Source organism: Colletotrichum tamarilloi, assembly GCF_030869305.1.
Source record: "Colletotrichum tamarilloi strain Tom-12 chromosome Unknown Scaffold_129.1, whole genome shotgun sequence".
Classification (NCBI taxonomy): Eukaryota; Fungi; Ascomycota; class Sordariomycetes; order Glomerellales; family Glomerellaceae; genus Colletotrichum; species Colletotrichum tamarilloi.
In genome coordinates, this window is record NW_026849512.1 from 20,799 (window position 1) to 43,277 (window position 22,479).

Genomic DNA, 22,479 nt, shown 5'->3' on the forward strand with positions numbered 1-22,479 from the left:
AAGAGAGAGCGCTGGGGAACCGTCGGAGTGGCTCGGCCATCGGCGTCTGGCTGGCCTTTTGAGACTGGCCTGAAGTGCCCAGAAACTGGCAGAGTCTGAACTGGTTAAAAAAGGGGTCCCTGACTCTCTCTGTGTCTGTGGTGTGTGTGTGTGTGCTATGTGTGTGTCGTCGGATGTGCTGCTGACCAACTCGCATCCCCACACACGTCACTGGTCGTCGCCCCGGACTCAAGCTTCAATTCAATTTCAGATCTGCTCAAAAATCGAGGGGCTCCCCCAGATCTTCTCCATCTTCCCCGGGTTTCAATCATTTCATTGCAGCCTCAACTGGGGGCTCGGAAAGAATTGCAAGTGGCACAAGTGCCATGCCGTCTCCCGAAGCGCCTGATTCGCTAAGTGCCACGACCTGGTGAGTGAGACTCTGCTGATCCACCCGAGGAGGGGCGGGCCTCTCGGGGAAAAACACCTGTTTTGGAGGCGTCAATTTGGAGGCCATTCGCACCGACGGCGACACGGACAGCGGCGCCGCTCACCTTGAGACGCGGGGTGCCGAGCAGATTTCGGCGAGAGATGAAGGCAATGAAGCTCTCGCCGGTGATGGCAAGGTGAAGGAAGCTCAAGGGTCTTCGTCGACGCCGTTGCCATCTGCTGCTCCAGCTGAGAAAGAGTGAGGAAGTCGGTTGCGATGGCTCTGAACTCGGTCTGTGAGAAAAGAGGCAGTTGTGGAGAGAGAGAGCCGGTGGGAGAGAACCGCAAAGTTTGACAGATATATCATGATCGAGGAAGAGGTTGCTGACTGTGTTTGATCCGTGCAGCGAGCAGTGTCGCGAGCAGCACCTGCGATGTGATCGAGTGCTGCCCATCTGCGGGCGGTGCCTGATGACAGGGCGAGAGTGCAAAAAGGGCTACAAGTTTCGCGCCCCCAAGCACGCCGTATTCAGAGAGAGCCACAAGTGGCCTGCGCCGCCAAAGAAGCTCAAGTTCATCGACGAGACTCGCGGTGTCGAGCTCGGCGAGGACCTCGACAGCAACGAGTCCGTTCACGACTCGGCGCCAGACGTTGACGAAGTTGGGACAGAAGCCACAACAGAAGTCGCGTCCACTTCGCCAGGCACGGCTACGGCCGTAGACTCGACAGTCTCTGATGATCAGCGTCGGCCGTCAATATACGCAGCAAAGGCGGCGAGCTGGCCTTTGCCTGGAGACGAGAGCCGGCCCGGCGCCAAAAGCGTCGTTGATGGCGGCGACGTGGTGGACGAGCCCGTCCAACCTCCGCATCGAATATCGTTGAGTACGCCCGGCGCCGACAACCACAGCCAGCACGGTAGCCATCGCGAACATTCTGGCTCCGTCGTGAGTCTGCCGCCGGTGCAGTCGATGTTGCCGCCGTTGGAGGGCATATACACCGATCGACCGATATGGCCTATCCAAGGGCGAAAAGAAGCCACGCTGTTCCGTCATTACGTGGACAAACTTGGATTCTGGGTATGTTGAAATAGCTGCGGGATGGCTTGCTTTTTTGAAGCAACGAAGAAACGACACTGACCGGACCACCAGCTCGATGCGTGTGATCCCTCCAGACATTTCGAGGTCGAAGTACCGCAGCGTGCCGGCTCATGTCCCATCTTGCTCAACGCCATCTTCGCCCTTGCCTCGAGGCATCTGAGCCTGACGAGCGCATACGACTCGCTGGCATCGAACCGGTACCACGAGCAGTGCCTCAACTACTTGATCCCACTGCTGGACCACGCAGGAACGGTGTCGGACGAGAACTTGTTTGCTGCAACAATCATACTTCGCGTGCTGGAAGAAATCGATGTAAACACCCTGGGCCAGGACACGCACGGCCACCTGCTCGGAATTCACGCCTTTGTCAACGCCGGAGACCGATTCCTTATGCCGGGAACTTTGACGGCGGCATGCTTTTGGGCAGGACTGAGGCAGGAGATCTACAGCGCCGTCATCAACCAACAGGTGGTCCGAATGAACCTCGGTCATGCCATTGTCGACCGATCCACCACCCCGGCCGACGACTTTGTCTGGGCAAATCGTGCCATTGTCCACTGCGCCGATGTCCTCAACTTCTGCTTCGGGTCCGAGGCGGGGTCGGTGCTGCAATGGGGCCAGCTCGAAATGGCAAACAGAGAATGGAAGAACGCGCTACCGCCTTCGTATACTCCCATCTTCTTCCGAGAGAGGACAGATGAGGAGGCTTTCCCCGAAGTATGGTACCAGAAGGCTTGTCATAGTGAGTATACCCCTGGTCTGGTCCCGGTCTGGTCTGGCCTGATCTCGGAACTGCTCCCGGACACGGAAAGTATCTCAGATATCCGACGATCCGGAAGGCTGGCTCATGGCCAACCCTCCTCTTCAGGAACCGCTTACTAACAACTCCTTGGTAGTCATCGCTGTCCAACACCACATTCTCGCCGAAATGTACCTCGTGCTGTTCAATCCGAGCATACCACGAGTCGGCGGCGGCCGCAAAGCTGCTGAGAAAAGGCTGACCCAGCAGATTCAGGATCTCCTGCGGAGTCTCTGTGGAATTGGCATGTGCAACCAATGGTCACCGCCGGCCATGTTCACGGCGTGTATGGGTATAGCCATCGGTACGTTTTGCTTTCTTGTTCCTTTCCGGTTCTTCTTTCGTTGCTTTTTTCCTATTTCTGTAGCCTTCAAATTCGAACGTCCTGAACAGTAGACTAATTTGGGCCTCCTCCAGCCGGTGATCGATTCGACACCAAGCATGACCAGGAAGCTCTGCTGAAGATGCTCAGCATCACCGAAAAGGCCCACGCAAGGCCCACGACAGCGGTGCGGGATCAGCTGATGCACGCATGGGGCTGGTTGGACGGGGAAGCAATGAACGAGGATTGAGGAGGAGCACAGGGTGACCGCCCACTCCGCATACCCCAGACCGCAGAGGTTGGGAGAGGCGGGGTTCAGAGACATGCGTAGGCGAACTGGACTGGCAGGCCAGTCGCCGAGAAGATGTTTGATGAAAGCCTCTTCCATTGGATCACGATAATGACTGCTGGCGAGACACGAGAGAGATCGCCTCTCACTAGGATTGGATGTGGATCACAATAGACTTGGTGCATGGGGCTGGACTGGACTGAACTGAACCGGACAGGACTGGATACGTCCCCCGGACTTGGATTTCGCTTGGTTTGCAATCTGTGGATACCCGACTTGATAGTGTAGAAGCGTCATGATGCTGTGTTTGTAGCGGCAGGATCTGGCTGGCCTGGCTTGGCTGGCACAGTAGTATAGCGTACGATGCAGGTTGAAAGCAATCGGACATATTTCGCGTTTCCATCTGCTTGGTTCTTCATTATCCGCGGGTTATCGCTGGCCAACCTGATCTCGAAAGTGTCTGATTTCAAAGATAGTGATGCTCCCGGCCTCCCCGCACACGGCGCACACGGCGTTCCATCCACATGGCGCCCATATACGAATAGATGAGCATCGTCGTGTAATGCCGGCTGGTCTGAGCTTGAAACTGACAGCTGCCGTGGCACATTGGAACACGTAGGGACCATCCAGATCCCGCGGGGTTGTTTGGGAAGCGTGGGGAAGCCAGCAGGTCTTGGCCAAGCTCGCCCTGGATTACCGTCAGGGACGACATTGGGAAGGAGGCCCCGAAGCTGTGACGAAAATTGATGTCAGACATGTTCGTTTTGGGCGAATCGAAGGTTCCGAAGCCAAGAATCTCGGGAGAAGGCCGGGACGGACACCGGGTGACGGTGAGGGGAGAGGTCTGGCAAGGCCTGGGCAAGGGACCACTGGGATGTCCCCTCCGGCAAGTGTTCTATATCCAATCAGTAGGAAGCCATTACTGAAAAGAGGAGAGGAATCCGCGGGGATGGAGATGTCCTGCATTGAGCGGGAATGGCGTTGGTTGGCGTTGGCAGGGGGGCGTCGAGGTCTGCGTGGCAGCCAAGTGCCAAAAGAGGGAATAATCAAAAATAGTCTGCAAATCCCATGATGAAGGCGGCGGGGCCAGAAGGTCTCGTAGGGTCGTGGAGAGGTGGACCGGGGGAAAAGCGATTAAGCTTTGCCGCAGAAAAAGAATCCAAGATTGGCAGAGACGCAAGGGCGCCGTCACATTGCATCGTTTCTGGCCATCCCGGAATGCGGTTGGCGTGGAGTCGTGGAGGTCTGGAGAATAGGTAGGCGAAGCGGGATTGAAGGTGTGGAAGAAGCGTTCGAGCGTTTGCGACTAACAAGGATGGCAGTCGTAAATCTCGGGATTCTTTGCCATTGTCGTCGGGAGTTGACGAGAGGTCAAAACTTTTGGAAATTCCAGCAACTTGCACGAGTCTCCATATGGTCCCAATGAGGATTAGTCAGAAGACTCCGAGGTCATGTGAGGTCATGTGACCGGAGATTCTGGCTGCTTCTGTTCCGGCGAGTGAAGAGTGGGTCCATCTCTGGATCTGGGTGGGGTCCTCTTCCAGCAAGAATTCGGCGATTTTCTCCTCTTCCAACGACGCAAAACTTGGAATCCCCTCGCCGGCCTCGCCTTTCTTCGTCGCAACGTCGCAACTCTCTAGGGCCTCTCCACAGATCTGAAATCTCGCCCCGTCTTTCCTGCTCCATCTGGATCATAACCACTCTCCGCGGGGCATAGTTCTGCACGGGCAAGACAAGGGCCATGCAGATGACGACCCTTCACGGCAAAAACGTCAACTCGGGCTGCTTGTCCAAGTTAGCCTTTTGCCCACACCAGTACGGATGGATACCCGGTGCTGCCATGACGAGGTACTTGGCCCGAATACTGCGTCTGGCGGGCGATACTAGGTACCTCGCCATGTCCGAGTTTTTTCCCGTCCTACTCCTTCGTTACTCTTCTGGCCCTTCGTAATCTTCATCTTCCGTGATCTTGTCTTCAACAACATATTTAAAGACTATCTCCAGATACCTGTTTCTCCCTCTTTTTGCTCATCATCAAACCAGTCTTCAGCATTCGAGTGATACCCCCCTTGGAAAGATCATCACATATCGACTCTTTCTTCATATCGAGCTGTAATCTTTCTTAGACTTTCTGTACCAAACTCTTCTTTTCGACTTTGCAAACTACCGTCACAATGGCTGCTGCTGTCGCCACCCCTTACGTCCGCACCGACGGACACGCCCTCGAGGAGACCACCGACTTTGTCGAGGAGGTCAATATCCTCAAGGACCAGTACAATAAGGCACAGAACGACTTCGAGGGCGAGTCCAAGTTCGACTCAGAGAAGGACAAGACCGCTTTCCGCCAGTACGAGGATGCTTGCGACCGCGTCAAGAACTTTTACAAGGAGCAGCATGAGAAGCAGACCGTCGAGTACAACCTCGCTGCCCGCCAGAAGTTCGCCATCGACCTTACTGGCAAGATCCCCTGCCGCGATGAGATGACCATCTGGGAGGCCATGGAGAAGCTCAACACCCTCATCGACAACTCGGACCCCGACACCGAGCTCTCTCAGATCCAGCACTTGCTCCAGACCGCCGAGGCCATGCGCCGTGACGGCAAGCCCCGCTGGATGCAGCTTACCGGCCTGATCCACGATCTCGGCAAGCTTCTCTTCTTCTACGGAGCCGAGGGCCAGTGGGATGTCGTCGGTGACACCTTCCCCGTCGGATGTGCCTTTGACAACCGCATCGTCCTCCCCACCACCTTTGAGGGCAACCCCGACAACACCCACCCCGTCTACAGCACCAAGAACGGCATCTACGAGCCCGGCTGCGGTATTGAGAACCTCATGATCTCTTGGGGCCACGACGAGTACATGTACACCGTCTGCAAGGAGCAGTCCAAGCTTCCCCGTGAGGCTCTCGCCATGATCCGCTACCACTCCTTCTACCCCTGGCACCGCGAGGGCGCCTACCGCGAGTTCATGAAGGAGGGTGATGAGGACCTCCTCAAGGCCGTGCTTGCCTTCAACCCCTACGACTTGTACAGCAAGTCTGATGATGCCCCCACCGTTGAGGAGCTCAAGGTATGTCTTACTCAATCCTACCCGGATCTAAATTTCATCATGAGACTAACAATTTGATAGCCTTACTACATGGAGCTCATCGATGAGTACTTCCCCACCAAGGTCATCAAGTGGTAGACATGCCCTTTCAGATTGTCATGTTACGACGGGTACGAAATGAGATGGGACCTTTGGCATACACGCCCTGGGACATATGTTCATGTCGCTAGAGGCACGGCGTTTTAATTGGGATACTTGATGATACATTTGAGCGGTCTTTGTGTGCGCGTATGAGATAAAAACATGGCCAGAAGAAGCCTTGAAGAGTCAACTGAAAGTACTCGAGTTCAGGAAGTCTAGAATTCCTTTTAATAGACTAGCGCTCTGAAGAAATTGTTGCAGCGCACAAAGACCCGGACCATGTGATGTTGCCTTCACCTGTCGACTCACTTAGTATAGCCAGGTATCGCGAGCAGCTAATCTTGTCGTGATGCAGGAACTCACAGTTTGTCTGCGTTTCATCACACCCACCCACCCACACCTAGACACAGTCAGCTGCTTCACTCATCTTATGACTCTTATCTTTGGCGGCGTAGATGACAAACGAAACTCATCGTGTCTTTCAACCCCAGAACTTCATCTGACTATCTATTAACGCAAGTGAGATAAAGTTGCTCGAACATTCACCTGATTCTCATCACCCTCTTTTCAATCCGAAATCGAGCTTATTACCGGTGGAGTTGGGTGATCTCCCTCACTAGCGGCAATTAAATAGATCGTACTGTTCTACATATTATGTATCAACACGCTGGTTGTTTGTCAACCCGAACCTTGGCTTGGATTCCTCATCGAACACCTAGGACCGTGGTATTTCTCTCAACGCCAACCCATAGGCGCACCAATTGAATGACTGCTTACGAATCGCCACATCAAGATAACGAGGGACTTCTGATTCGGCCCCCGACTTAAAGCAGTTATCCAATGGCATGATCCCATTGCCCCACCCTCTCAGCGACCGGAGGCCCCGATCATGATCCGTGTCGGTAAGGTCCACATCACCGAGAGCAGGGCCCGCTTACGGAGCCGGTCGGGGCATTTGTCTTTACCCTTACCCCGGATCGTCACATTGAGCAAAACATGCTGTGCGACTTTTCTTTCTTAGGCATAGAAAAGAATCCAGACTTTGCAACTCAGGCAAACTTGAGGCAACTCATCAAGGGAGTGGCAGGTGTTTCTCCCCACATATGCCACATGTCTCGAACTCTTAAATTCACATGATGTGAGGCCAATTTCACTCCAGCCCTGAGGCCAAGTCGTGCGCTTACCAACGACCCACAAACGCACCCACAAGCACACAAAACTGTAGACATCGTGACTCAACAGAGAACGATCCACAAATCCAAAGCCCTAATGAACACCTTGTGCTCTCGCCCTCGACATGAACGAGTACCCATCATCAAGCACAATAGCTCAGGGGTAGAGCGCTGGGCTCATAACCCAGAGGTCCCTGGATCGAAACCAGGTTGTGCTATCATCACTTTTGACTTTTTAATTTCCTAGTTCTCCAGAATCAGAGTGCACTTGCGCTCTCTTTATATCAAGCACTAGTGGTCCATTTCCACGGATCAGACCGACTTCTTTCTCGATTCTTCCAAGATTCAAAGCATAAGGCCATCACTGACTGTGTTTGGACAAACTAGACAATGTGTAAAACTGCCGGCCTGAGAGCCCTCAGAGCACGAGTGAACCATGTTTCTTCAAAACGTTTTGCCTGGTGGTGTTTGCGCCACCACTGACCGTTCTCTAGCCCTTACGAATTGGTTCATCCCATGTTTCCCAACCCACTTGACCAGGTTTGTCGGACTCAAAAGACAGCCGTCCGCTGACCTCATGAAAGCGCAAGCGCGTATTATTCTCTATCACAATGTCATTGGGTCAAACTTGAGCCTCATCTTCGCCGACTTGGCAATAAGCGGTCCCGCAGGCGCGTAAATCTTGGCTGCAGCTTTTACTTAGCTTAAACATCTCAAATACGCACTTCCGCCCGCCACAAATAAATGCCACATCAAAGAAGGCGAACGGGAATTTCCGGAATGCCAGACAACGCTCATCCAACGTATACCAGCACCGCGGTTCACGTCAGATTTGACACCCGCACGTCTCCTTTGCTGAGTCCTCAGGTACGAAAGCAATGTGGCGAGGGAAGAGAAGAAATCGGTTACCCGCCCATCGAACAAAGTCGTTTTAGACGTTTTGGTTCGATCCTCGGGCAGAAGATGAATCCTTCAAAGTTTTCGATGCTCTAACCCTCAGCAGTCCTTCTCATACATCCGCACGGCCAATTTTTCAAGACCGTCGACCGCGCCACATGCGCCGGCCGAGGGTTGGAGGGGCACTGTGCCTAGCTTCGAGCTTCAGCCTGTCTTCTCAGAGGTGAAATGTTCGTGGGGGAAATGAACTGTGAAGCTGAGTAGAGAGAGGACATAGCGGGGCGACAGATGCACCTTGCCGCTTGCCGGTGGCCGAGCGCTCGACATTTTGAGAGGTGACGGCGGTTTTGATACATGATATAGCCACACTGCTCAGACCTTTTTGCTGCCAAACGCAAGATACGCTTTGCTTGCGCAGGGCCAAGACACGGCCGAAGACGACCGCTGCGTTCGACGAATCGACACTATGGGCTGGAGAAAGCACATGAAGGAGCTTGAACAGCGACATGATTGCCACACGGGAAGACGGGGTCTAGGCCGTGGCGACTTTCTCATTTTTGGTAAATCCCGGGGTACGAGCCGTAGGATCTACCGGCTAGGAAATATCATACAGGATCCTCAACCTGGAGCCGCATGATTTGACAATAAGAGAGACGCCGCGAAACATCCAGCGGCGCTTAGAGACGCGCAGCTGACGAAGAGATTGTGGCTTTTCGAGTTTCCTGATGAATCATCATGCAATCGCCAAACGAGACTCCTCCGTCTCAGCAGACGCGCCTGTTTCTTTCTCTGATGCCGATATACCCTTGGTTACAACGGGAAGTCATACGAACCCGAAGGCCGCCCGAGGGCTGCATGGTGGCGGCCGTCTAACCTGAACCCCCATACCTCTCCTCAGATTGCTTCTCGCCTTGCAGCCTGCCTTCAGTCTGAACTGGTCCCCCTCGCATGCCTGTACTCAGCAACCAGGAGAGCGGACCTTGGTTCCGGCTGCCGGGTAGAAGCGAACATGCATTCAGAGTCACCCACCTCGGGCTTGTCTGACACTCGTGATAACCGCCCACTAAGGCGGCCATGGACCCAAAGACCGCTTGGTACCCGGGACCGACTGTCAGGAACTACACACAATCCAATCCAATCCAACCGCAGTAAACTACACACACGCTCACTCCCACTCAGACAGTTCCAAACATCATCCCATCTTACCTTTGCCTTCCCTCCCCAGCCCGAAGATATTGAAACTAACCCGCCGTCTTGGTGCCGCCCGCCTTGGTATAAAGCTATCTGGTTGGTACGTGGGTGTGTCTAGGAACGAGCTCCTTCCTTTCCGCGGCGCAAAATCTAACAGTTTCCTACGTTTCGCGACGCTCGACCTAAAAGGCTAGATCACGGTTCGTCCCCGAACGACAGCACCGTGCCCTCTTTCTTAAGGTTAATCAGGCGGTGGCCAATATCACAGCGCAGGTTTTCTACCTTATCTAAAGGTTGCGTCGACCGTTGAAGAGTTGGAATTTCTGGAAGCTCTTCTCTTCTTTTGTTACGTCGAACGAACAAGGTTGTGGTAGAGATAATACTGGGTGGACTAGGTAAGTCGCCTCCTCTTAGAGTGCCACTTCATGAAACGGGATCCTCGTTGACTGACTCCTATGTAGGGCAACTCGAGCAGACATCCATAGCCCTCGGTATACGCATCAGCCAAAGACAGTCAAGATGAAGTCAACACTCTCCAAGAGCGCGCTCTTCTTCCTCTATGGCCTAGCAGCAGCCGTCCCCTCACCGTCGTCCAACACTGGTGTCTCGAGGAGGCAGGACAACGCACAGCCTGGCTCATCAACCCCTGCGGACTCTAACCAAGGGCCTAAGTCTTGCAACACTGCCGACAACAGACAGTGTTGGGTTGAAGGGTTTGATATCAAGACTGCTTACGAGGAGTCCATCCCAGATACTGGTGTGACGAGAGAGGTTGGTTGACGCGTGTACTCTGAGGGTTACGCCGTGCTAACGAGTTGGACAGTATGACTTGGTTCTCACCGAGCACACCTCTTTCCAAGGTCAAGATGGCATGACCAAGAACACGGCGATGTTAATCAATGGTAGGCTACAATCTCTCCTTTCTTCCACATCGTTGTGTGCTCACTCAAGCCCTTATAGGTGGCTTCCCTGGCCCGAACATCAAGGCAAATTGGGGTGACAAGATCAAGGTCAGGGTCGTGAACAACTTGAGGACGAATGGGTAAGTAACAGCAGCTATAATGCGCACCCACCTCTAGTATACTGAATCGCTGACAACCCCACAGAACCTCAATGCATTGGCACGGCCTGCGACTTCTGAACAACAACCAGAACGATGGTGTCAACGGTATCACCGAGTGCCCCATCCCGCCAGGAGCCACCAAGACCTACGAGTGGCGTGCCGAGCAGTACGGTTCATCATGGTACCACTCGCATTTCTCCGACCAGTATGCGAACGGTATCGCCGGTACCATTCAGATCGACGGACCTACCTCCAAGAACTACGACGAGGACCTCGGCACCTACTCCATCACGGATTGGTATTACAAGTCTGCCGACGAGATCCGCTCCACCTTCACTGCACCCGCTGCCGTTCCCGCCAGTGACAACATCCTCTTCAACGGCACCAACATCAACAAGAACGGCGGTGGCAACTACTCCCGCGTGACGCTCAAGAAGGGCAAGTCTCACAAGATCCGCCTCGTCAACATGTCCGTCGACAATACCTTCACGGTGAACCTCGTCGGTCACAAGATGACGGTGACGGGAACCGATTTTGTCCCTGTCAAGCCCTTCGAGACAGACTCTCTCTACCTGACCGTCGGCCAGCGCTACGATGTCATCATTGACGCTGACCAGGACGCCAGCAAGGCGTACTGGTTCAACGTCACGTTCCCGTCCAACAGACTGTGCGGCACGTCCAACATGAACAAGCCTGCTGCCATCTTCCAGTATGAGGGTGCGGCAAACGGCCTCATGCCCAAGGATGCCGGCAAGGCGCCCACCGATTCCCAGTGCCAAGACAAGACGGACTTTGAGCCCATCTACAGCGTCGACGTCAACTCTACATCGTTCGCCAAGACCCAAGATGACACTCTTGACATTACCGTAGACACGAGCAGGACCACCGGCACTCAGCAGGTCTTCTGGAAGGTCAATGGCCAGAACATGGACATCAACTGGGACCAGCCGACGCTTTCTTACCTCGCCAAGAACAGCACCGACTACCCCGACAACTACAACGTCTTCGAGGTTCCCGCCGACAATGCTGTAAGTTTCCCCGTATCGTCCATCACGGCACCACCAGCTAACATTATCACAGTGGGCATTCTGGGTCGTCGAGAACCTGTTCCCCGCCCCTCACCCCATGCATCTCCACGGCCACGACTTCTACATCCTAGGCCACTCCGAGCCGGCCTCCAGCGGCCGCGGCGACGGCGTCCGCTTCAACGCGCAGACCGACGTCTCCAAGCTAAACTTCAAGAACCCGACCAGGCGCGACGTGACCACCCTCCCCGGCCGAGGCTGGCTCGTCGTCGCCTTCAAGACGGATAACCCCGGCGCGTGGCTGTTCCATTGCCACATTGCGTGGCACGTCAGCCAGGGTTTGTCGGTGCAGTTCTTGGAGCAGACTGACAAGATTATGGATACTGTCCGGGCTCAGGATATGGACGATATGTGCAACCAGTGGCAGACGTACTCGAAGAAGGCTCCTTACCCCCAGACCGACTCTGGTCTGCGTAAGCTCAAGATGTAAAAAAGCCCTGGATGTTATCACTCATGGGAATTTTGCAAAAGATTGTAATGGACTGTTTGCTTGATTGTCTACTTGTTGGATCATTTGTGGGAAATTGAGTGGCGTAGCGGTCGGAGCATGGTCATGACTGTGGGAAAGAAGGAGCATCATAGATAGAAATAACATTCATGCTAATCATCGTTACTACTACTTCGCAGTCCTGTGTGCTAAATATAGTACATGTTCAACCTTCGTCTCCCTCAGGATGGCATGATACCTCGATTCGATCTTGAGAGATACTAACCCCGTCTTATTAGGCACAGACGCTTGCCATTGCATTCGTACGCCTCGTAGCGCTGTACGTTGCGATGGCTTGATCAAAGGTTTGGCACATGTTTTGAACGAGATTTTGTTCTTGATAACTTGTATTCAATTTGTACAATACATTTCTAAGCCAAGATCTAGGCCTCTACAAACGACCGACACGAGCCGAAGGGCTCTCAAATTTCCACTGTCTACACCAATGAGCCATCAACTCCGGCGTCACAGGTCCAACCGAGCGGAGCGCAGGACTGCAAGCTACAGTTCTCGTAGTATCGTGTGTCCTCGTGTTCGGTATATTTTCTCCCGCAGAAGCAGCGCCTCGATAGAAGTCGACCAGCTTTAAGCCTGGGTTTCGATCAGCGCCAAGCGCTCCGGGTACAGTACGACTTGCTTCCAATCTCTCTACCCATTCCTTGAAGGGAATGAGGTCAGGAAGTTGATTCCTTCCGTAGTATTGCTGGATAGCCGGGACCAGCTTTTCAAATGTTGTGATGGAGGGGTTGCTGCCGTGGAAGTATCCCTCGTGGTAGTCTTTCGACTCCTCAGTCAGGCCGCCGATATCCAGGATCATTTTCGACATTGTCTCAACCGGGACCCAGGCGGTCGTGTTCATACCGGATAGGTGTCTCGGCAACGCCTTGAGAACAAGACTGCTCGCGATAATGGAGGGCAGCCACTCTTGGCGGCTCCAAGCGCCGCCATCAGCAAGGGGCCCAGCAATCTGACCAACACGAACGATAGCCAGAGGGAAGTCTCCGACTTGGGCGGCGTCCTCGAGGACCATGCTAGAGATCAGCTTACTCTGGCCATATCCAAGACCTGAGATACCATATTCCCGCAGGGACTTCTCCGGGACCGGGCCACGGCTTGCATCCCATTTGCTAGTGGTACCAATGGTCGACACGAACACCAGCACGACACGCTTCTCCGCCGTGGCAGCAAAGTCAGCCAAGTTGCGACATCCCTTGATGTGCGGTTCAAACGCATCGAGAGGCATGTTGAAGTTGACAGCCCAAGCGTTGTGAACGATGCGGTCCGCCTCTTTAAGGAGGCGAGAGTAGACCTCTTGCGACAACCCCATGTTGGGTTGCGACAAGTTGGTGTGGAAGAATTCGACCTTGCCGCTCTCTCCTGGGCTGGCTAGGCCACGCTCTTTCATGGCGTTGGCCTGCTTTCCGGCACCACCGTCGATTGACCTGTTGAAGCAAATGACCTTCTTGACGTGTGGGTTGCGAATCAACTCATCGAGCAGGTAGCATCCCATGTTTCCGGTGGATCCGGTGAGAATGACAGTCTGCTGCTCCTTTGCTGGTTCAGGGCGTCCAGGTTTGGCGTGAATCAGGTTCTGCCGAATCTTCTGGTATAGCCTGTCCATTGCTTGGTGATTCTCGCTTTCACTCGCAGTACTACCATTGGCCTTGCCCTGTCCAGATCGCAAAATGTGACCAGCAAGCTGGTGAGGACTAACGTGAGTATACATATCGCGGGCCTCAATAGTCGTATCACTGTAATGCTTATTCGTAGCGCGCAGACTGGCAGTAATGAAACGTGCAGCAGCAATGATTTGCAACGAGTCCATGCCCGCAGCGAAGAAATCAGTGTCAGACTCCAAGTGGGGGACGCCGAGGTGCTCACGGAGGAGCTTCTCGATGGACTTGCTAAGCGCGGCCTGGGAGCTCAGATCGAGGCGCGGCACCTTCGAGAGGGGAACCTCTCTCGGATTAGCGTAGAGCTCTTCGATCTCATCGGCGTAAAGCTTGATTGTCGCCGATCTCTTGAGGGTGCCCTTGTCCGCCATCAGGAACGGCTTCTCGGGATTGGACACGGTGATCAAGTGCCGAACGATCCGACCGTGCGTAGCTTTTATTCCCGTGTCAGCGCTACGTTTTCTTTAAGGATGGATGGGTGTAAGTGACGTTAGTTTGGGTGTAGTGGAGAGACTTACCAATTGTCTCATTAGCCTCGGCAACTTGCGGCATGATGCGGTCAATCAAGTCGTCAATCTCTTCGTCCGTCTTTGGCTGCACAAAGGGCTCTACGATTAAAGCTGGCTGGAACTTCTGTGCTCCTACTATGAGGGCAGCTTTCACCGCGGGGTTTCCGGCAATGATGTCTTCCATTCTTACGGGGTTGAGCTTCTCCCCGTTGGAAAGATTGATGATGTTGTCCGCACGGCCGTGAAACTTCCAGTGGTGCGGCAGTGTCGGGTGAGGCTTGTATAAGTCGCTCGTGGCATACTCCTCTCTATCGGGGAACGTGTAGAAGATGCCCTGGATCTGGATCTGCTTCGACTTTCTGGTGATCACCATCTCGTAAACGTCCTCGTCAGACGTGGCCTTTCGGAACTCGACACCGGAAAGCTCCTCATTGTAGATGAAGTACTGCCACAGTGCCGAGTTCTTTTGATAATAGATGCAGAATGGTAGAGTCCTGAAATTCTCAGCGTGATGCTTCTTGCGATTCAAAGATTCGAAGACACATACTCAGTAGCACCAATAATGTTGAGCAACTTGACACCGTTCCTATATAGAGTGTCACCGGCCTCCTTGTTGAGGGGACCTAGCACGTTGTAAGTACTCAACCTCTAGTTTCTGTCCTTCACGGGGACGTACCTCCACCGAAGCCAACAAAGTTAAGCTTCTTCAGTACCTCAATTTGTTCTGGACGATGGACCATCTCCTCGAGTAGAGATGGAGGTAGCGCCGCGCTCTTCGCACCCGTCGCTTTGAGAATCTCGATGGTAAGATCAGGTGTAAGTGGGCGGTCAGGGAACGGGAAGATGATGGGCTTGTTGCTGAGAACCGCAGTCCCAATGAACCCATAGACGCCTCCGGCGTGGAATAATGGCACTGAACGTGTAAGCTTCCGTGAATGGTAATCGATGGTGCACTCATAGTACTCACTGGGACTGAAGTGTACGTCCGCCAGCGACTCCATTGCCCGCGCGATGGGGATCGTGCCATTCCATTCCGGGAACTGGTGCTGCGCATCCGTCAAGGCGATGGAGCCATGCTTGGTGACAATAGGCTTTGGGAGACCTGTGCTACCGCTGGTGTGGAGGACAAGGAATGGATCCCACTCTGCCTCTGCAGCAGTTTTTGTGTATGGTACGTTTGGTACTTGGGGCTTGGAGAGAATATCGTGCAGAGGCTCGATCTCGATCTGCCTCATGTCCCAGTGTTTTACCCAGAATTCGACAACAGACTGGTGTGATGGCGGACGCACCACCAGTCGGCAGTCAGATAGCTTGAACAGATTCAACTGCGCCTCAAGAGGGTTTCTAGGAGACACGAATAGGGCCTGGTCGGTATCGTGTCAGCAGAATGTGTACATATCAAACTAGGTAGTACAAGGAGAAGCTGACCTTGTATCCTGCCTTGATGCAGGCAACGGTCATGATCTACCATCGCGTCAGCTAGGGGTCCAGCAGATCAGACAGAAGATTTTGGCCGTCCACGCACGCAGTATCTGGCATCATTTGGGCCAATGTAGGCAATTGTCGGAAACGTGTTTGGCGCAGGAACTCCGCAGTTGTCTAGAAGGAAGTGCGTGATGTAGTTGATAGCATTCGCAAAATCTCTGTAGGTGACAACTCTCCACCCATCCCGGGGCTCCGACGTGTATGGCGTTGAGAAACACGTCAGATTAGGCTCGTAAGCAGCCCTCTCGTCGATAATGGACGGGAAAGTCCGCTGTCCACAGACGGAGAGAGTCCTCGGCTCCGTGACTTGAACGGTAGTTGTGGCCATTGTGATTTTCGTCGATGATGATAAATAAGGGTAGAGCATGGCTTCATAGACGCACCATACCAACTCCCGAACTCCAGAAATCGACGAGACCAAAGCGCACTCATATACTGTTTCCAATCCCTCGGCTGCAGTCTGAAAGTTAAGACGACACGTGACGAATCGTGGTATTTCTAAGCATTTTGAGGGGGAGATAACAAAGAGACTTTAAACCCGCAAGAGTCTATCTGTTGGGATGACCTCTCCGGCGTTCTGGACACAACGTAGTTGCGGTTGTTACAGAGTTCCACCAGCGGCAGCCTCGGTCGGAGGGTATGTCTAACTTTCCGTTTCGGCCGCTTATCAGCGTGGATGGCAGGATAAAGCAGCCGATGGGAATGATATTTTCGGGACCGTCTTCGCATAAAGCCTCGATCATTCGGCGCCGAATTGTGACGTACTCAAGTTTTTGGACGAGTGAACGAGGAGATGGCAGCCCATGGCTCTTCTCAAGTGCATGGCTGTCCGGATATGAGACGATGAACAACAACATCGACATTATTCCCGATAGACCATATGACTGAGAAGTATCTATACTTCGAATGAGCGCGATGGAAGCCATCTTCCTTGTCTAGGCTTTGTCCTGGGCCAGCTTTGGGCCGATCCTGGACGCCATAGCTGACGGTAGGATGATTCCTCGAAAAGGCCAGCCTTGAGATTGAACCACTCGCCATCTAAAAACCCGTTCCACACAGAATGGCCGCTTCTCGAGCTCGGGGAAGACGTCGAAGCTCTCGGATGCGATCAAGTCAAGGCTCGTTTCTAGTTTCCTGAGAGAAATCAACGATGTAGCTCTACCTTGCAATATGCTTGCAATATGAGAGACAACAACGTTTCGTCTGAGCTACTGACTCGCTCAAGATCTCCCCGACGCCTCGGCAATTTAATCTTTCTCGTGCGGGGAAGCTCTACATATTGGCCATAGCTTCACGCCAGACAGTGTAGAGTGAAGCTTTCGATCGACGCGAGAGGCCATAGAGGTTGGCCAGAAAATATTGCCGGTGAAGTAAGTAATTTCAGCAGCTCGCAAAGTAGATAAACAAGAGAACAAACCTTCATGGAAGCTTTTGAAGCTTCCAAAGCACTAGTTTCTGCAATGCAACATGCAAAGATCTCGCTCATTTGTTACAAACTCGAAGGACGTCAAATGTAGCGCCGGAACCAGATACCAAACTCGGCCCAGGCTCCCGAAGGAGCAACAAATCTAACGCCAAGACACCGTTTATGATACGCAGAAAATGGGACCTCCAAGTCTAGGAATCCGGGGACACCTGCAGGACGGCATCGGCACTTGTTAAGGCCCCCCACGGTCCACATGTTAACGTTCTTTAGTCGCGCCGAATCGCATCGGCAATGCTTGTCCTTCTCCCGCGTCCGGACTTCCGGCATCTGGTTTGAGTTTCAGTGGCCGAAGTCAAATTGGTTCCATTGGACTGTCCGTCGGAGGAAGTGGAGCGCGAGCTCCGTCTCGCCGTGAACGGGGAGGCGCCGGTCCCCAATTACTTGATGAGACTGTCAGCTTTCGCTTTTAATGAATGGGCCGATCGTGTTTGTGCGTTCATCTATCACGTTGAGCAAGCGGTAGATCATTGAAAACTCACGTACCTTGATATCTCGGTCTCGAATCTTGTTGATGCAGTGGAGGCTCATGTTGGTCAAGGGAATGCTGAACCACGAATTCAAGGTAATCAATTTGCTTGTTCCACCTGGTATTACATGCTTGTAACCAATGCCCCCCAACTCCTATCCCCTTCTATAGTATGACGATGTAATGAAATCCCATAAGCTGTCGACTTTTCCACCGTCTAATCAAACACATCCGTCACGTAGCGGATATTCCTCAGCGCCTCGAACCATTCCTTGATGCTCTCCTCGTCCGTCTCCACACCCCTGGCCTTCTCCATCTCAACCTTGATCTTGAGCATTGTCTCCTTGGCAGACTCAGCCACACCACGCGAGCCACAAACGTACGCCTTGGAACCCTTCTTCCACAAGTCGACGAGCTCCTCACGATCCTGCCACATGCGATCCTGCACGTGCTTGCATCCCTCACTCTTATCGCAATCGCGACTGAACGCGCGCCGGACAGAGACGGCACCCATCTCTTCCCACTTGTCAAACTCGTCACGGTACAGATCGTCCTCCTCGGGCGAACGGCATCCGAAGAAGAGCAGCGCGGGCGCGAGGGTGCGGCCCGCTGCGAGCATGGTGGCGCGCTCCTGGATGAAGCCGCGGAAGGGAGCGAGACCGGTGCCGGCGGCGACGCAGACCATGGGCGTGTTCTCGGCATCGGTGGGGAGGCTGAAGGCGGCGTGGGATGGGCGGATGGAGACGTGGAGGCTGTCGCCCTCGGCAAGGGAGTCGAGGTAGGAGGAGGCGACGCCGATGTAGGGGCCCTGACCTGAGAGAGAGGGCTCGTTGAGGACGGAGAAGGTCAGGGTGACGTTGTTTGGGTACGCCATCGGTGAAGAGGAGATGGAGTACTGTCTGACGCGCATCGGGGGCATCATGGACAAGAAGACGCCGATCGGCAGGTCGATGGAGGGGTGGCGCTCGAGGAGGTCGAGGACGGAGACACGCTTGCCGCTGACCTCGTCTGCGTAGACATCGCCTGAGAGGCGGTTCAGCTCGGTCTTGGTGGCCTCGTCCTTTGCGTGCTCTGCGAGAACAAGGATGTTCTGCAACATTGTTAGTATCGATGGTCACGGTACGTAAAGAGGATGGTTCTTACTCTTCTAGTAGCAGGCTGCGAAAGCTCAACGTAAGAGCTCAAGAGGTCGTTGGCGGGCACGGAAGTATCGACAGGGAGAGAGGTAGGTCCGTCAGTCTTGATGCTAAGGTGGGCATCACGGGCGATGTGGAAACGACGCATGGCACGGTAGACAGTCTCCTTGGGGTTGATGGGCAGAACGGCAAGATAGTCGCCAGCAGTGTAGGTCATGTCCTCGGGGAGCTTGATCTCAACATGCTTCTTGATGCTCTTGGGGTCGCTACCCTTGGTGAGCGTCGCGGTCTTGGTGACGGTGGCCTCCTTGACGTCCTGGCGCAGAGTCGAGGTTCTGGGGTTGCTGATGACAACACCCAGTCCCTTGGTCTTGCTATCCTCGGCAGAGGAAGTTGTCTTGTACTTGTTGGTCAATGAGGGCCAGAGAGTCTCATCCTCCCATGACTCAAAGTTGGTGAAGACCTCGCCGCTCGATACATCCGTCAGACCAACTTCGGCCAAGCGAGTCGCACCGAGCTGCTCGAGGGTAGTGTCGACCAACTTGGGAACACGGTGGAAAGTCTGAACCCAATCCTTGTGGCCGCAGCCAAAGACGGCGTAGGAGACGTCCTTGAGAGGGGACTTGGCCTTGTCCTGTCCCTCGATCCAGGCCACGAAGTGGCCAGCATTATCGGGAGGCTGGCCCTCGTACGACGCTGTGATGATAACAACGGGTTGATCAGTAGGAAGGCTGCCGTTGGCGCTGTCCAGGCAGTCGATCTTGGTGGCGCGGAAGCCGTGGGATGCGGCATCGGAGGCAACGCGCTGCGCCAAAGCCTCGCAGGTTCCGCTGTTGGATCCGTAGAGGATCGTCAAAGGCATTCCCGTCTCGGCGCCGGCGGCAGCTCCGTTGGCCTTGGCCTGCTCGGCGGGCTTCTCGGGCTCAGCGAGACCGGCCAGGCGGCGCTCCAGAGTCGTCGGAGTGAGGTTGTCGCGAAGGATGGCGCGCATGTGCATGTCCTTGGGCTTGATGGTAAGGGTCTGCTTGACGCCAAAGTGGTAGTTGGGGTCCAGCACAAAGTTGAAGTTCTGGAGAAGCATGACCATGACCAAAAGGGCCTCTTGCCAGGCAAAGGGGCGACCGATGCATCCTCTCATGCCGTTGCCGAACGGCTTCCAGCAGTTGGGGAACTCCTTGGTGATGCGGTTGAAGTTCTCGTCCATCATGCGCTCGGGCTTGAACTCGTTGGCGTCCTCGCCGAAGACTAGGGGATCGAGCTGGGATTTGGCAAGGAGGTTGACAATGGTCTCGCCTGCGGCCACGGGGTACTTGCCACCAAGCACGGTATCTTCAAAGGCCTCAACTGAGAAGACGGGGATCGTGGCGTTGACACGCAGGGTCTCGCGGAGCACACCGTTGATGTAGGGCAGCTTAGACATGTGGTCGACCTTGATCTGTCCCTTTCCAACAACGTCGTCGACCTCCTGCTGGGCCTTGCGGTACGCCTCGGGGTGCTTCAGCAGCTGGTAGAAAGCGAATGACAAGAGTCCTGACGTCGTTTCGTGACCGGCGATGAGGAATGTGATCAAGTTATCCATGATACTCTCGTCCGTCATCTTCTTGCCGGTCTTCGGGTCAACTCCCTCGAGCATGGCCGTGAGCAAATCCCGGCGATCGCTCTTCCCTTCCTTTCTTGACTCGAGAACTTCTCTGGCCGTGGTTCTGAGGGTGTCAATGTCCTGCTGGAACTTCTGGTCCTTTGCGCTGTAGAACATGGCCGGGAGCGGGAGACGACGCGACTTGTTACCGGCTTCGGTCAAAAAGTCGCCCATGGCCTCAATGAAGGGATGAAGAACGGGTGAGTAGTAGCTGTTGAATCGGTATCCCATTGAGCATAGGGCCAATGTGTCGAGCGTCAATCGCGTGAAATCGTCCGTCACCATGATTGCCGATTCGGGGCCGTATCGCGCCCATTTTAATGCCAGCTGGGTAGCGATGTCGTGCATCTCATCGAACATGCCGCGAATCGAAAGAGGGCCGAAGGCGGGCATGAGCACGCGGTGAGCGATGCCCCAGTTCTCCTCGCCCATTTTCGCTGTGAAGAGTCCATCGTGGACGCCTGCTCTGACTTGCTATTCGGGAATGAGTATGACCTCCGTATACATGTACAGACTAATGATATGAGTCTAGCTTGGCAAACTCACATTTAATGCCGAGTTCACGGACTTCTTGAACCGCTTCTCATCGCAAGTTTCATTCACGAGCTGCTGTGTCGAGACCAGGACAATTGAACGTCCTGGGAATCTCAATCGGTAAACCTCGCCTTCAGGGGCGCATGTCACTGTCAGCTGCACGCCATGGATAAGATAAGAGGGTCTGGCTCGCATGAGTCAGGGGGTTCATCACTCACCATACTGGTCCGCAAGAGACATCATAGATCCCAGGGGAAATTCAGAGTCGATCTCGTTGAGGTTGCCGAGGAATGGCAGTCCGCCGGGCTCTGGGATCGGTACTGTTTCCGACATGTTGTGTATGTATGTGTTTGTCTATTCGTATGCGTATATTGTGAGTGTCGAGGGTGTGGTCTTGGTCCTCGAGCGTTGTTGGTCAGTCAGCTAACTGAGAGATTTGAATGCTTCTATGTGGTGAGACAAAATCCAGCAACAGGAGGGGATATCGGCCTGATAATATTCAAATTCGAGAATCGCCTGAGCCCCTCCAATTCATGTATGTGGCTAATCTCTCGAGCTTGTCAAGCGTTATGCCTCGGTCCCATTCTCATGCGTGGAGCACGAGGATGAACGCTGATATCATGGCCGAAAAAAGATTTCCCATTTTCCCACTTTTTTCCCTCGCGGCAAGTTGAGCGACAGGTGGGCCAATCCCGGTCATCTCAATGGTCGAGATGAACGCAATCGTGCGGATTCGAGCCAGCTTCGTAGCCCAGCTCGGCCATCCCGTCCGTCCCCGTCTCTAGTGAAACATGGCATTCGGCGCCAGTCCAATTCCGCGCCGACTTGCTTCAAGCGTTCTCTGCCCTATGGAATGCCAGCAAAGTAAGCAGTGACACTTGGCCACTGAGTCGGGGGGCTCTATGGACTCTTGGAGGGTTGCATTTGTTGGTGGGCGGTGAAGCCAGGGGTTCTTTTCACTCCCGTCCCCCCCCATGCAACGAGACGGATTTGGCATCCTCGTCCCGCGATTTTGGTCCATAATACTCTATAGACTGTCTGATAACGTGAAGGCACTTCGTTTAATGATTAGACGGATCTCATAGAATCAGTGCCGAAGAGACCGACTGGTGAGACCATTCCCAGTGCGAATCTAACCAGAAACCAACGTGCCCGCCCACCGGCACCCACCCGTGTGCTACCACGGCGCCACCCACCTCCCAACCCATTGGATCCCAAGACTAAGGCCGCCAGGGTGGTTTAGTCCCGAGATCCGTCACCTGCGTGCATCTACGGCGCAGCAATGGACAGCTGCCGCCGTTATTACGGCGAATTCTTGCAGCCCATTTGCCGGCCGTCGAGTTGCCCCATCCCGCTCCGTCGGCCAAACCGATGCTTTTTGCCCTCCCGCCCCGGGTCAAGGCAGTCAACGGGTTCGTTCGGCGGACATGACGCCGTGCGCCCGCCATTGATGATGGAGTCCTCTCGGGGTCCAGTGAGGTTTCCGTTGAAAGCGGCTGCCCGTTGTACGGAACACTAGAAAAGTACTCGTCCGTCAGCGACTCATCGTCAA

General features: G+C 54.2%; 7 protein-coding genes across 7 annotated transcripts; 3 read left to right on the forward strand and 4 right to left on the reverse strand.

Annotated features, from left to right (window-relative positions):
- Window positions 1-392: 392 nt before the first annotated feature.
- CTAM01_14639 (uncharacterized protein) lies at window positions 393-863 on the reverse strand (the record flags this gene model as incomplete). Its single annotated transcript, XM_060530638.1, has 1 exon — window positions 393-863. One exon carries the CDS (start codon window positions 861-863, stop codon window positions 393-395), a length of 471 nt encoding a protein of 156 aa, XP_060374776.1.
- Window positions 864-879: 16 nt separating this feature from the next.
- Window positions 880-2,877, forward strand: CTAM01_14640 (uncharacterized protein; the record flags this gene model as incomplete). Its single annotated transcript, XM_060530639.1, has 4 exons — window positions 880-1,485; window positions 1,558-2,248; window positions 2,403-2,609; window positions 2,723-2,877. The coding sequence occupies 4 exons, from the start codon at window positions 880-882 to the stop codon at window positions 2,875-2,877; spliced, it is 1,659 nt and encodes a 552-aa protein (XP_060374777.1).
- Window positions 2,878-4,287: 1,410 nt separating this feature from the next.
- On the reverse strand, window positions 4,288-4,659 carry CTAM01_14641 (uncharacterized protein; the record flags this gene model as incomplete). The annotated part of the gene is made up of 2 exons (XM_060530640.1): window positions 4,288-4,294; window positions 4,385-4,659. The coding sequence occupies 2 exons, from the start codon at window positions 4,657-4,659 to the stop codon at window positions 4,288-4,290; spliced, it is 282 nt and encodes a 93-aa protein (XP_060374778.1).
- Window positions 4,660-5,090: 431 nt separating this feature from the next.
- CTAM01_14642 (uncharacterized protein) lies at window positions 5,091-6,101 on the forward strand (the record flags this gene model as incomplete). Its single annotated transcript, XM_060530641.1, has 2 exons — window positions 5,091-5,984; window positions 6,045-6,101. 2 exons carry the CDS (start codon window positions 5,091-5,093, stop codon window positions 6,099-6,101), a joined length of 951 nt encoding a protein of 316 aa, XP_060374779.1.
- Window positions 6,102-9,883: 3,782 nt separating this feature from the next.
- Window positions 9,884-11,942, forward strand: CTAM01_14643 (multicopper oxidase; the record flags this gene model as incomplete). The annotated part of the gene is made up of 5 exons (XM_060530642.1): window positions 9,884-10,135; window positions 10,188-10,266; window positions 10,325-10,406; window positions 10,471-11,455; window positions 11,508-11,942. The coding sequence occupies 5 exons, from the start codon at window positions 9,884-9,886 to the stop codon at window positions 11,940-11,942; spliced, it is 1,833 nt and encodes a 610-aa protein (XP_060374780.1).
- Window positions 11,943-12,390: 448 nt separating this feature from the next.
- CTAM01_14644 (male sterility protein) lies at window positions 12,391-16,033 on the reverse strand (the record flags this gene model as incomplete). The annotated part of the gene is made up of 6 exons (XM_060530643.1): window positions 12,391-14,105; window positions 14,191-14,675; window positions 14,729-14,804; window positions 14,858-15,545; window positions 15,610-15,645; window positions 15,707-16,033. 6 exons carry the CDS (start codon window positions 16,031-16,033, stop codon window positions 12,391-12,393), a joined length of 3,327 nt encoding a protein of 1,108 aa, XP_060374781.1.
- A 1,802-nt stretch (window positions 16,034-17,835) lies between these two features.
- Window positions 17,836-21,260, reverse strand: CTAM01_14645 (cytochrome P450; the record flags this gene model as incomplete). Its single annotated transcript, XM_060530644.1, has 4 exons — window positions 17,836-18,708; window positions 18,762-20,867; window positions 20,940-21,058; window positions 21,146-21,260. The coding sequence occupies 4 exons, from the start codon at window positions 21,258-21,260 to the stop codon at window positions 17,836-17,838; spliced, it is 3,213 nt and encodes a 1,070-aa protein (XP_060374782.1).
- Window positions 21,261-22,479: the final 1,219 nt, after the last annotated feature.